At 38.5% G+C, this 12127-nt stretch overlaps 1 protein-coding gene across 5 annotated transcripts in view; it reads left to right on the forward strand.

Moving 5' to 3' along the window:
- NEBL (nebulette) overlaps positions 1 to 12127 on the forward strand; it is a 269788-nt gene that overhangs the window by 190846 nt on the left and 66815 nt on the right. For 3 of the 5 annotated variants that reach the window (XM_037385195.1, XM_037385192.1, XM_037385193.1), the window contains exons 6-7: positions 5926 to 6027; positions 7502 to 7603. The exons of the other annotated variants lie outside the window; for them this stretch is intronic. In XM_037385195.1, coding sequence (XP_037241092.1) covers positions 5926 to 6027; positions 7502 to 7603 — 204 coding nt within the window. The remainder of the gene's footprint in view (positions 1 to 5925; positions 6028 to 7501; positions 7604 to 12127) is intronic. 5 annotated transcript variants of the gene reach the window in all.

The following is a 12127-nucleotide window of genomic DNA, read 5'->3' on the forward strand; positions in this document are numbered from 1 at the left end:
GCTAAAAATAATGAAAAAATATGAAGGAAATTATTTTCAGCCTGAGCAAACTTCAAAGAAATCAAACACACCCTCAGTATTCAACATAAAACTCTATAATCAGTTAGTTTCATCTGTTCAAGAACAGATTCTTTCTGGTTGCTCATGGGGAGCTGCAGTGCAATGGGGATATGTCTTTATCACACATAAAGGAGCAAGTTATGGAAGTCCAATTATTGTTCAGTGGAGTTGCACAGCTCCTGCAGATAATTGTTTGGGCACTGTGGTGAATAGCTGTGGATTTCTTGTTTTGTAAGTACAGGTTTAATTAAGAGCCATATGAGTTTTCATCTTTGAGTCAAAGTGTGGAATAGCAGGCATCCCAAATGTGGAGTGTTTGTCTTTCCAAACTATTTCAGGCTATGTAGCTGTGTAGAGTCACAGCTTTGAAAGTGCAGGGGAAAAGGAAGGAAACTAGGGGGAACAGGACAAAGCTCTTTTATCCACCACTCAGTACAGTATACCTGTGGGAGCAGAATGCGTGTTTACCTACAATGCTCTGCCAACTCAATTCAACCTTTACATGCAGGGTTTGCATCTAATAGGATTAGGATGTGTTTAAGACTATTTACTCAGCCTTAAAATAAGGCTGACATTTATACTCAACTCTGAAATGTGCAATTTCCTTTAAAAATTAAGTCTGTATTCAACTTACAATACATTTGTGCTGACATTTTGAAACTGTCATGTGCTGTAGGCCTTCACGCCACTTTGAATATCATTAACATGCTCTATGAGCGTGGGCTGAAGCTGTGTAATAGCGAAATACTGTAAAATCTCCTGAAAAATGTGATCATGTATAAGAAAAACATTCTTCTCTTCTTCATACTTAGAAGAAAATTGCTCTCAAAGGAACAGCAGAGACTTTTTAATGATAGGGATATTACTTGAAAAATAATTAAAATACTACATAATACTTGAACAAAAGCGTGTTTATCCAAACCAGAGTACTTTTCCCTACAAATTGTGTTTCATTTTTTGTGAAGTGAATGTTAATGATGTGACTTTGGCATACAAAACCATTTGGAGAAAAATGAAGTAGGGACCATCGGCCTACTTCATGCCTGTGGCTGGCTGGTATCATTTAGCTCATCTGGAAGTTTCCAAACTCAGGACCAAATCTAGGTTGTGGCCCTTAGAAAACCATCAGGTCACAAAATAGTGGTTCACCTTATGTGTAGCTGAGGGTCACACGGATGGAAGTAATTATTAGAACAGTGAAATGACATGACAATGAAGTTTCTAAAGCAAAGAAAACACTTGTTGTATTGTGCCTCAGTAGAAGTGCACGTAGCATTTGATGAAGTTACTCAAAACTGTGGATCACAGTTTTGCCTGTTCTGTGACCTGGTCCATCACTGCGCATAATGAATAGCAAAACAATGTTACATATTTGTACAGCAATTTATATGTCCTACTTGTTTAAAATTACTGATTCTTCTCATAGCATCATATTGTATGAAATAAAGAAGTGGTGTTCTGATTTTACAAATCGGACAACTACAATAGACTCATCTGTGGACATTCAAAAGGCAGTTTTCAGATTGGAGGTTGGAGCCCTGATATCTTTTCTCTTACGCTTATGTACAGAACAGTGCTGCTTTTGAATTGTTAGTTGACAGTTGGGCAAACACTTGATGTCTATGTATGCTTTTTGCAGTCCATATGATGTCAGTAGTTGTAATTTATTGTGTTTCACTGAACATTTAAATTTGCGTATTGAAGAAGTCTGTATTGTCTTAGACATAAGCTTTTTTTTAATGTTCAGGATATTGTGCAGTCACAATCCACGCACAAAAAATTTACATTCTTTCTGATAAATGAGATCAGCAGATTTTGAACTTGATGTGCTTAAACACCATCGAAAACATACTAAAACGTCAATGTTTGTTTTGATGCAGATCATGTTAAATTCAAGCTTCTCCTGGCTTTCTGTTCAGCATCTGCATTAGAAAAATCACCTTTCACTGACTTAACTTTCTGCTGACAGCGGTTGTCAACAGCAGGTCCCCCTGGACCACTTCCAACTGGTGCTGAAAATGATGTGTTTACTCCTGATGTAATTGGGACCAATCAATTTTCAAGCCCATTACTGGAAAGGATGACTGCATCAATCTGTAACGGGCCAGAAATGTGTTTGTCTCTTCTACATGAGCTGGGAAACAGTTTTCAACACCATTTGAGTGGGCATCAGAAAAGCTGTTGCCGATGGTGATTGTCACCAGTTAGTCGTTTTCTTAGTGTTGATGGACCCCAAAGTGCAGATGAGAAAAGGGGGCAGAGACACAGCTGACAGGCCATTAGTTAGTGGACTTGCAGCTCTTAGAAAATACTGTGTAGGGATGAACAACAAGAAACAAATTCCCTTGCAGATAGGTGTGCCCAGCTCCTTGCTGACTTCTGTGTGTGCATCTCAAGAGGGCAAAATGTGTTCACAGCTGCTTGTGCATATTTTCATAATTTATTGCCTACAGCTTGGAATAGTTTTGGAATTGGAACAGGGGAGAAGACAAAAAAATGCAGGAAAGGTCTCAGTCCTTTAAAAATAGGTGTACTTGGGTCATCATGTAGTGTAAGTTTCTGTTTGTTGATTGACAACCTGTTTTACAGCATTGTTAGAAATCTGTTTACCTTGCAGCATTGTTGTGCATTCCAACGCACTGGCACCATCACGAAAGGTGAAGCACTTCAGGAATCTCAGCTGGAATAAATAGACCATGTTTATCCTCAGTGGACCTTATGCCTTTTTATAAGAGCTGGAGGTTTGGCCCTATTTAAAATCAGTCTAGTAATTATACGGAAGCCCTGAATATTTTCCAAGCTTTGTGAAAACTAGTGGCAGTTCAGAGTATGTAATCACATTTGGGATTAAAGATGAAAAATGGCTGTTGTTCAGATTATCGTTCTTTTTAAAAAATATTCAACAATGTAATCACTCTATTGTAATTTCAGATTGGGGTAGAAAACCATATTAAATTTAGTTGGTATTGTAATTAACTATCTGAAACTTCAAAACTGGAGTTGGTACAGGTTTTTTTCTGTTTTTGTCCCTGCTGCTTTCTCGCTTGCATTTCCCACTGGTTTGCTGTAATTCTCTATTTAGGTCTTTCACTGCTGCTCCTAAGTTGTCAGTTATCTTGGTTACTTTTTCCTATGCAAAGGCCAGTTTGAGCAGATGTTTCGTAGACCTGTGGTCCTCATAAAGAGAGGAAATTCTTGAGCATTTGGTGATTTTTTTGGTAGAGCCTGAGCAACCCTTTCAAGTGAAGACTGAGTAAGGGCATTGTGTAGTGCTTGGAGATTCCAGTCAGGGTTTGAGCCTCTTGGTAAGGGGCTGAACTAACTCAGGATAAAAGGTGGGCCCTTCCCTGGGTGCTTCTGATGTTTCCTTTCTTTTGTTGCTTGACCAGGCTTTATTTTCTCTTCTCCTCTCTTGTAGGCTTCTCCACTTTCCATCTTCTTGGTGCGCATTGGGTGCACACACCGAGCTGGTTGCTTTGCCCTGTCTACATCTGTTCCCCTGCTCTCGGAATAGCTCTGGTTTTACTGTTCTAACAGAGGACTATAAAAAAAAAAAAAATCACTGGATGGAACAGAATAGCAGCTGTGTAATAGAGGCCAGCACACTGTCCCAATGGGAAGGGGTCAGCATCCAGGGACTGAGGTTATTCAGGAAATGGGAAACATATTTTTTCTTTCTTTGGCCTACCTCTGACAAACTACTGTTCTGCTGCATAACATTTTTATTCTCACTGGAGTATGACAAGCTGCAGAATGGAGCAAATATATATTGCAGACATTTGTAAAATGCTAGATGACTTTCCCTCAGACATAAGTAATAGGTATACTGGTTTAGGTGCAGGAAGAATAATAATTCACTCAGGGAAAGCTATAGCAATTGGCCTTGCATCTAATATAATTGGAAACGGTGAAATATAAAGGACTGTCACTGTCTTATCACCCCTCCCCCTTCCCCCCTGAAATTAACCACAATCCATTATTTCATGTACTATATGATCATGTCATTTGGGAGCAATAAGTGACCACATTTCCTCAACTTTATCACCACTATTCTTGATTCTCTGTTGTTAAATTCACTCCATTCCTAATTTCTATTTTGAGCACATATGCTGGCCTTTAATTTGCGATTTACATGGATGATAGGGTGCTATTCAGAAACCTGTTTCTGCTGCCTTTGTGGTTTTCACCTCACCTCATGTGGTCATTAGGATGAACAGCATATAATTAACTAAATTCATGTAAAGCCCTGAATTTCAAATGCTTGTCTGTACATCTAGTTTCTTAAAAAAAATAGAGGAAATATAAACCTAACCAAAACAAAACTTCCAGTGGTTTTAAACAAGCTGTAAGAATCAGTTTCTGTTTTCTTGATAGGTGATACTTGGAGCTGTATTAATCCAGCCTATTTATTTATTTATTTATCTATCTATCTATCTATTTATTTATTTATTTATGAGTGATTATACTTGTGTGTCACTCATTGTAGGTTAAAAATTATATGATCTATTTGTGGGCAAGCGGCCAACAGTGAAAGCCTGTTTAGCTTGTCTACTTATCTGAAGCCATATAGATGCAAAATTACTTTCCCATTGCCTGTAAAATACTTGCCAAAAAGTAAGATTTTTTTAAAAAATAATTTTATTTTTAGAATAACATTTCTAGAAATTATGTATTATCATTGAGTGCTGAGTTTGTTGAATTTATTGTGTTGTACCCAGAGTGAAACTCTACATAGGAAATAAGAACTAGATGTGGAGGTTATAAGTGAAGCTTCAAGCTGAGGACTTTCTTGATGGTGAAATATTACCTTGAGAGGTTGATTAATGGTGTTAAATAACAGAAGAAAATCTAAAAGACTGCCCAGTGAAGCAGGACTTATTCTCATACCATTTCCTGTAGATTTCATTTTATGTTCTCTAACTTTTGCCTGAAATTTCAATTTGTCAGACACTTTTGAATACTAGGGATGATTTTCTTAATCATTCAGAATAATTCAGTAAGACAGCTCTTGGAAATTGGCTTAGATTGGCACATGTGCTACAGCAAGGGAGAGGAAAAAGTCTACAGACCCTGAAGAGGGAGAAGAAGAGTCACTTGTGGTCTCAGAGCTCCGTCACGTACCTGAGGTCTATGCTGTTCCTGCAATTGTTTTGCTAAATGGAGAACATTTGGACTCTCTTACCTGTGGTTTAGCCTTCTGGCCGAAGTTTTCTGAGCCCATTCATTATAGTAGTGGCTTTGTACAAACAGGAAGATTCAGTCTCGTACTTCATGTGCTGGAACACTCAGCCTTCTTGTTCCCATGATTGTGTAAAGGGGCAGATAAGTGGAGTTGTGGGGAGTGGGGGATGTTGAGGTGGAGTTGTGTCATTGAATTACATATCAGCTGCACAGCTGCCTGTTACTGAGAAAGATGGTCACTGTGGTAGAATTACAGTTTCTGTTTGGTGTAGCTGCAATCTGCTAGGCTGCGGTGCTCATGATATCATAGGGGGTTAGTTTATATTAGAAAAGGGCACGGCATAGAAAAAATTCTGTACTCTTAGAAGTCCTCTGAAATTTAATGATAAAACCTAATATTTAGGTTTTTGCAGTGCTTTCATATTCTGCTACGCTTCTAACCAAAACCATTTTTCATTTTAATATTGTATTTTATGCTTCTGAATGTCTTCCTTATCCTGTTAACCTATGTGTGGGTCTTGCTAAATAATCCCTGTCAAGCTGGACTGTGTTGGAATAAATGAGGCAGAGTTCTATTGGATTTGATGGCTGAGTTGATAGGTCATTCAAAGCTTATTTATAAACTTCAGATGCTTTTGATTGTTTATTTTAAACAAAACTGTTGTGTTTTTTTTTTTTTGACAGGTATCCTATAAGAAGGATGTCCAAGATACTCATAGGTACACTGAAGTGCTGAACAGGCCAGACATAAAGATAGCAACCGAGATAACAAAGATAATAAGTGATGTATGTTTTCCTGTTACTTTATTTGTATTTTTTAGACTTTATTCCAATTTCAGTCCAATTATTTAGAATGCTGCTGAAATTCTCAAATGTTATGAGCAGGAAACCTGCAACCCCAAATCTGGTATGGCCTTTACAATTACTGGTCATTGATCTAAAGACATTAAACTTACTAAAGTTAGTTTTGTTTCATCTTTAGTCATGATAAACATTCTCATAATAAATCATATGCTTGTATGCTGTAGTGCATGTCAGAAGACATACCAAGCCTTTTTTCATCTCAGTACAAGAGAAGCTTGCATCCCAGGACTCCCCTTCTTCCTTCCATCTTGGCTGGCAGTGACAGGGAAATGCAATTCCCCGCTGTCCTTCTGCGAGCTGTGCAAACACACTGCTGCTTGCATGGGGGCTCTCCTCCCTGAACTCCCCTCTCAAATTCTTTGCCCTCCCACCGTGACATCTGCTAATGGATAGGTCAAGGAGCAGTTTGAGAAGCAGCAGCATGTGATGCAGTTTAATATTTTATTGTAGACAATTCAAACAATATATATATTGAAAGTCCTGAGCCAAGATTTTAAGTAACTGCTGATAGTTTAATGTGGGACTGACTAGGCACCTATGGGGAAACAGTTTTAAGAGATCTGAGATTCACCTTTTAAATATTCAGGATTTTCTGAAAACCGAGAACTTCTACTAAGTCTAATGTTCAACACCCACATTTACTCATTGCTGTTCTAGCCTCCTTCGAGTTAGAGCGGCTTTGGGACTTCGATTTCTCTCAGTCTGTTGTTATGATGTGTTCGTGCTGATTCACAGTGCCTGACTAATGCAAGATGCCTATTTTAGGCAATGGGTAATTTTGTTAGTGATACTGCAGAGCACCCATTGTGAATTCGTCCGTGCTGTTTTCTAATGCATTGTGGGGAAAAAATGCAGCAATTTGCATGGGAGCCAATTCAGCTGGAAAGATCATGTTAACATCGACCTTGCAGGGCTAATTCTGCTCTGTTACACCAATGCAACCTCACTGCCATCCGGCAAGATTGCAGTGGTAAAACCGAGAGTGGAATTTGACCTTAAGTTTCAAAAAAGCTGCCCCTCAGCCTAGTTTTGTTTCAAGACTATTTTCAGCTGCTACAAATATTATTGTGTAAACTGCATACCCTGTCATAAGAAATGCTGAGCCACTGTAACTCATTCTGCCCTGACTGGGAGAACAATATTCCTTAATAGCTTAAGCTATGCATTTGGTTAAAGTTGAATTTTGTGAATGCTGTGCATTGTGTTCTACAATAATGAAATACCACGTTGTTAAGGAGCTGAAGCCTGAGAAGGGCTTTTTTTTTTGGAGCTGATTAGAACAGTGGTGTCAATGCAGATCACTAAATGAGACTTTCCTACTAGCTTTAATGCTTATGTTTCTCTTGATAAAACAGAAGCAAATAATTTAATAGTGATTCATATTAATTTTTTAAAGGCTGAGTACAAGAAGGGAAGGGGAGAGATGAATAAGGAACCTGCTGTACTTGGAAGACCAGATTTTGAACATGCTAAAGGAGTTTCAAAACTCTTAAGCCAAGTAAGATTATCTGTCATTTTACAATGTCTTCATTCAGATATCTCATTCCTAGTAATGCAAGAAAATATTTAGATTTTTAGATGATTATCTCTAATTGCATGAAGATTATGTTCTCAAACTTTTCATATATTATGGCATTGACTGGTAAATTTAAGATTCTTAGGAAACAATATACATTTTTATGCAAAAATGTAATTAACTTTGACTGGTACAACTCATCTCTTATGGAGATGTTGTATATTTATACAGATTATCTAGTATTTCTGAAATATTAACTGTATGTAATTCAGAGGCAAATTTTGCTACTCATTCAGTTTGAGTGGAACCTTACCCTGTGATTAATCCCACAGAAGTAACTGGGGTCTTTTGTGTAACTGCTTGCTAATGAGATCTGAATTTGGCCTGACATGTAAACCGCCCGCCTTCCCTCCCCCTGAAACTGAACCTTTTCTGTACTACTTTCTGTTATATATTAACCTCAAGGAAAAAGAAGAAAAGAAAAGAGAGATCACTTTAGTCCATAACTAAAATAAAAACTGGAAACACAAATATTCCCACTTTTCCTCTTATGAGTCTTCTACTTATAAGACTACTACAGATCAGCCTGACATTATGAGAAGGGATTTTTGACTGCTGACCTGTTTGTTGTTTTTGTTCATTTGTTTGTTTTTAGTTTGGTGGTGGGGTTTTTTTGTTTGTTTTAGTTCAGTGGTTTTTTTCTTGTTTTCTGGAATAGTTCTTTAACAGTGCCTTGCATAATCCTTGCTAGTAATCCTGTCAGGCTACACATAGAGCTTTTGTAAACCCAGAACAAGTTCTGCCCTCCTGTAGGAGGGAGAGCATCCTTTGATTGGAGAAGGCCATGTCAGCCTTCCTGGAACTGGGAAAAAACCCCAAATGTAGTAGTGTATACACTGGAACAATCTGAAAGTCGATGTTGTGTAACAAATACTTGTGATTTGACTAGACAGTAAACATCTTCCCTAGAACTAGCATAAAATGAGAAGTGTCAGAGAATAAGCTGCAAAACAGTGCAGTGTCTGTTTGCAAGAGGTTGAGCTCCTTTTGCTATCACCAAACATTGTCCTTAGATGTCTGCTACTTGATTACCATTTTCACACTGGATCATCATCAATTTTGAAGCATTAATACTGCAAAAATGGAAAAAGAAGAAAATACATGAAGATTTATTGCTTTGTTGATGACATGTTCAGAATCAAAATGTGTGTTTTCCAAATCTCTTTCATCCATTTTGTAATGGCAAGAGATGCTAAGAGTTTCTTTTGTGTATAGCATTGTGCAGGCTTAGAATTCAACCTGTGCTTTCTAGGAAGACCCAGTGCGATGCTGCTTAGACCTGGGTGTCACTTACAGGAAAGAGAGCTGTCTGTCATTTAGCAAACACCTTTAGTGGCTTTTAAAACGGTTTGTATCTAAATTCAGTGTGTGGTATCCTTTATTTCTACTCAGTGGCTGTCTACACACTCCTTTCTTTGTATCCTATTTTAGAATCTAGTGGGTTTGCAGCTGCCTGTCACTGCAAATGGGACTAAAGCGCATCCCTTTCAAATAGTCCTCTCCATCTCACCAAGCCTGGTACACTTGAGGTTATGGGCCAACAATTGCAACAATCAAAAAATACCAGCTGGATCGTGGGGTCCTGCAGGCTGATGCTGAGCCAGCTGCATCAGAAGCTTCATCGATGCACTTTTCATCTCATTTTTGTTAGATGTGCTTTTTCTCTTGGACAATGCGTGCTGCATCTGCAAAAGCTTTATAGTAGAGTCTCTTCACTGCCAGGGACTGGGATGGCAGTAGTTCTAGTTGAGAATCCTGCAGAAGAGAACATTTGGTGTGCAAGAGAGTCCAAGTAGTGCAGAACGTGTGGCAGGAAGAGAGGAGCAGTTGACAAAATGTAGTTTGCTTACAGCTTATTTGTAAAGGAGATTCTTACTGAACCTTGGTGGCCCAAACTCTGCAGCCACTGGGCCTGGATCCAGCGTTTTGGGATCTTTCCTTCTCTTGTCCTCTCCTCAGTCTTCTACACTGTTGTGGCTACTTGCAGTGTGCGTGATGGGGAACGTACTTTTAGAAAGGGAAGCAGTGCTTCAGCCCGCTACTCTGCTGCCAGCCATCTGCATACAGCAGCATGGCAGCATGGAGGCTATAAATACCAAGCTGCTTTCAGCAGTGGGGAGCTGCACTCAGCAATTCCCCACCTCCTCTGAAGGAAGGGCAGTGACCATGAGTTGTCTAATGTTTTTATATATTATTTGAATCATTATAACACTTGGACACACTGATCGTAAATCAAGAGCACAGAAAAATGAAGATGACCCCTGTGTCCAAAGAGCAGCGTGGTGGGGCAGGATGAGGATTGCACCTGTGCTGTAGGGGAGGGACAGCCCTAAATATGGGTCAGTCACGTCAGTCCTCTTCATGCAAAGATCATGAAGCAGGCTTATAACAATTACAAGATTTTAAAAATAGTAAAGTTAATGATCTCTTTATTGTCTCCAGACTTTCTGGCTTTTAGGGTTTCCATTTGTTTCTCAGCAAATGGGAGCATTATGAACTTTTTGTGCTGAAAGTTGATAATCTCCCTTTATAGCATGAATCTGTAAGCTGCAACATGCAGAGAAATACTAGTTATTTGACCCTCACAGTAAATTTGCAAAGTTGACAATTCTGATGGATGTAATGGGAAGAGAAGATGATAACATGTTTTAATGTGGTGCATATGGGTAGGTAATTTAGAGAGTATAGAGAACAGGAGCAAGAAGAGGTCAGGCAGTGTGGGTGTAACGAAGGGAGAAAGCAATCAAGGCAAGCAGGAAGGCAAACAAAGCGAAGAAAATAGTGTTAATGTTTGACTGGCACTCAAGGCTCTACAAAATCAGTGTACCCCCCCCCTTCTTTTTTTTTTTTTTTCTCTCCTTTTTTCTTTAACAAAGCTTTTGACAACAGCAGCAGCAAAAATAATAGCTCCCAGAACTAGTATATTTACCCACAGCACGCGGTAACCCCTTTCTGTTGGTTTTAAACCAAATTTTAAACAGAAACTGTGTTAGCCCTTGTGAAAACATGAAGCTTGTCAATTTGCTGAATGTACATTGTATAACTTGGGTTATTTTTTGTGTTTTTTATAAAAACAAGCTCTTGTTTATGTTTCCTAATGCATTTTATTAGGTTTTTCAAGAGCTGCTGTTGTCCCTTATAGTGTTCAATAATTGGTTTTATCATGAATAATTTTGGATATTTGTATTTTGTACTGGATCTGGTGCTTATTGTTTCAGGGATAAAATTGTTAAAGGTAGAATGTTTTTCAAAACATACCTCATCTGAGATTATCAGTAACAACACAAAGAGCCTAGGATTTTCTCAGTGTTTCTTTAAAGTCTGCTAGTGCTTTAGCAACCAATATTTTAATTTAACTCTTTGTTTATGTTACATTTTCTTCAATATCTATGTATTCTGACAAGTTTTTACTTTTTTAAAAATACGTTTTCATATGGTCATGAGGAAATGCTTTAGCTGCAAATGTCTGCTTCATCTTGGTATCCCAGTGGTTGAATGATTCAATTTTGGTAGTTTCTTTGTAAATCTGAACAGTGGGTGATGTCATCCACTTCTGAAACTGAACACTCCCTGTGTGAACAGCTTTGAACTACAGATTTGATTTAGGAATGTTGCTGCAAAGCTTCAAAAGACACTGCTCTGTCCAGCTGCAATTCTGACTTTTATAGGTTTTGTGCAAGGCCGATGAGAATTTTGTTTATCCAGGCCTTATTTAATTCCAGTTTGGTTTTTCAGGGATCTTGTTGTGTTAAAGCCTGCAAAGTCTGCTCGCTCTTCAGCAACAATTAGAGAACAACCTCCACACATTTCTTTTAGATTAACCCCATACATACTCTAAAAAAACCAAACCCAAACAAGACTTCAATTAAGACAGTAAATAAGTACCCATTGTTTCAAACACTCATTAAAGTAAAGCTTTTGGTTAATGATGAAATTTGTAATTAAGCTTCCACTAACAACTGTCATTTCTACTCCCACTTTTTGTTTGCTCTTCCACTGTGCTATAGCATTGCTAAGACCTCCCCCCTTCAGATGTTTTAGAAATCATCGATGAAGTACTTCTCTTCCTTGTTTTTAATCACAACCCTTTCTCTTGGGCGTATTTTTCCCCTTTAAACTGCATTCATAACTTTCTCCTGTTTAAAAGAAGGATAAATACCATGTGTGTTACTTCACAGTGACTCATCCATGGGCTTGCTCTTCTCCTTTCTCCCTCTCCCACCCCACGCTTTCTTTCAAAAGGGAGAAAGAAACAGGAAAATACCGATAAAAGAGAAAGTGAATGCATGTGTAGCTTTCAATGCGACGAATCCCTTATGAGAAGTCAAAGTTAAATTACTGCTGGAAGTGCTCTTGAGATACTGCTGGGGCCATCTGATATTACTGTGCAGCCTGCATTTTGCCCCAGAGCGATGTGCGCGGTGGTGTTGGGGAGGACAGCAAAGG

Source organism: Falco rusticolus, chromosome 4 (assembly GCF_015220075.1).
Source record: "Falco rusticolus isolate bFalRus1 chromosome 4, bFalRus1.pri, whole genome shotgun sequence".
Lineage (NCBI taxonomy): Eukaryota > Metazoa > Chordata > Aves > Falconiformes > Falconidae > Falco > Falco rusticolus.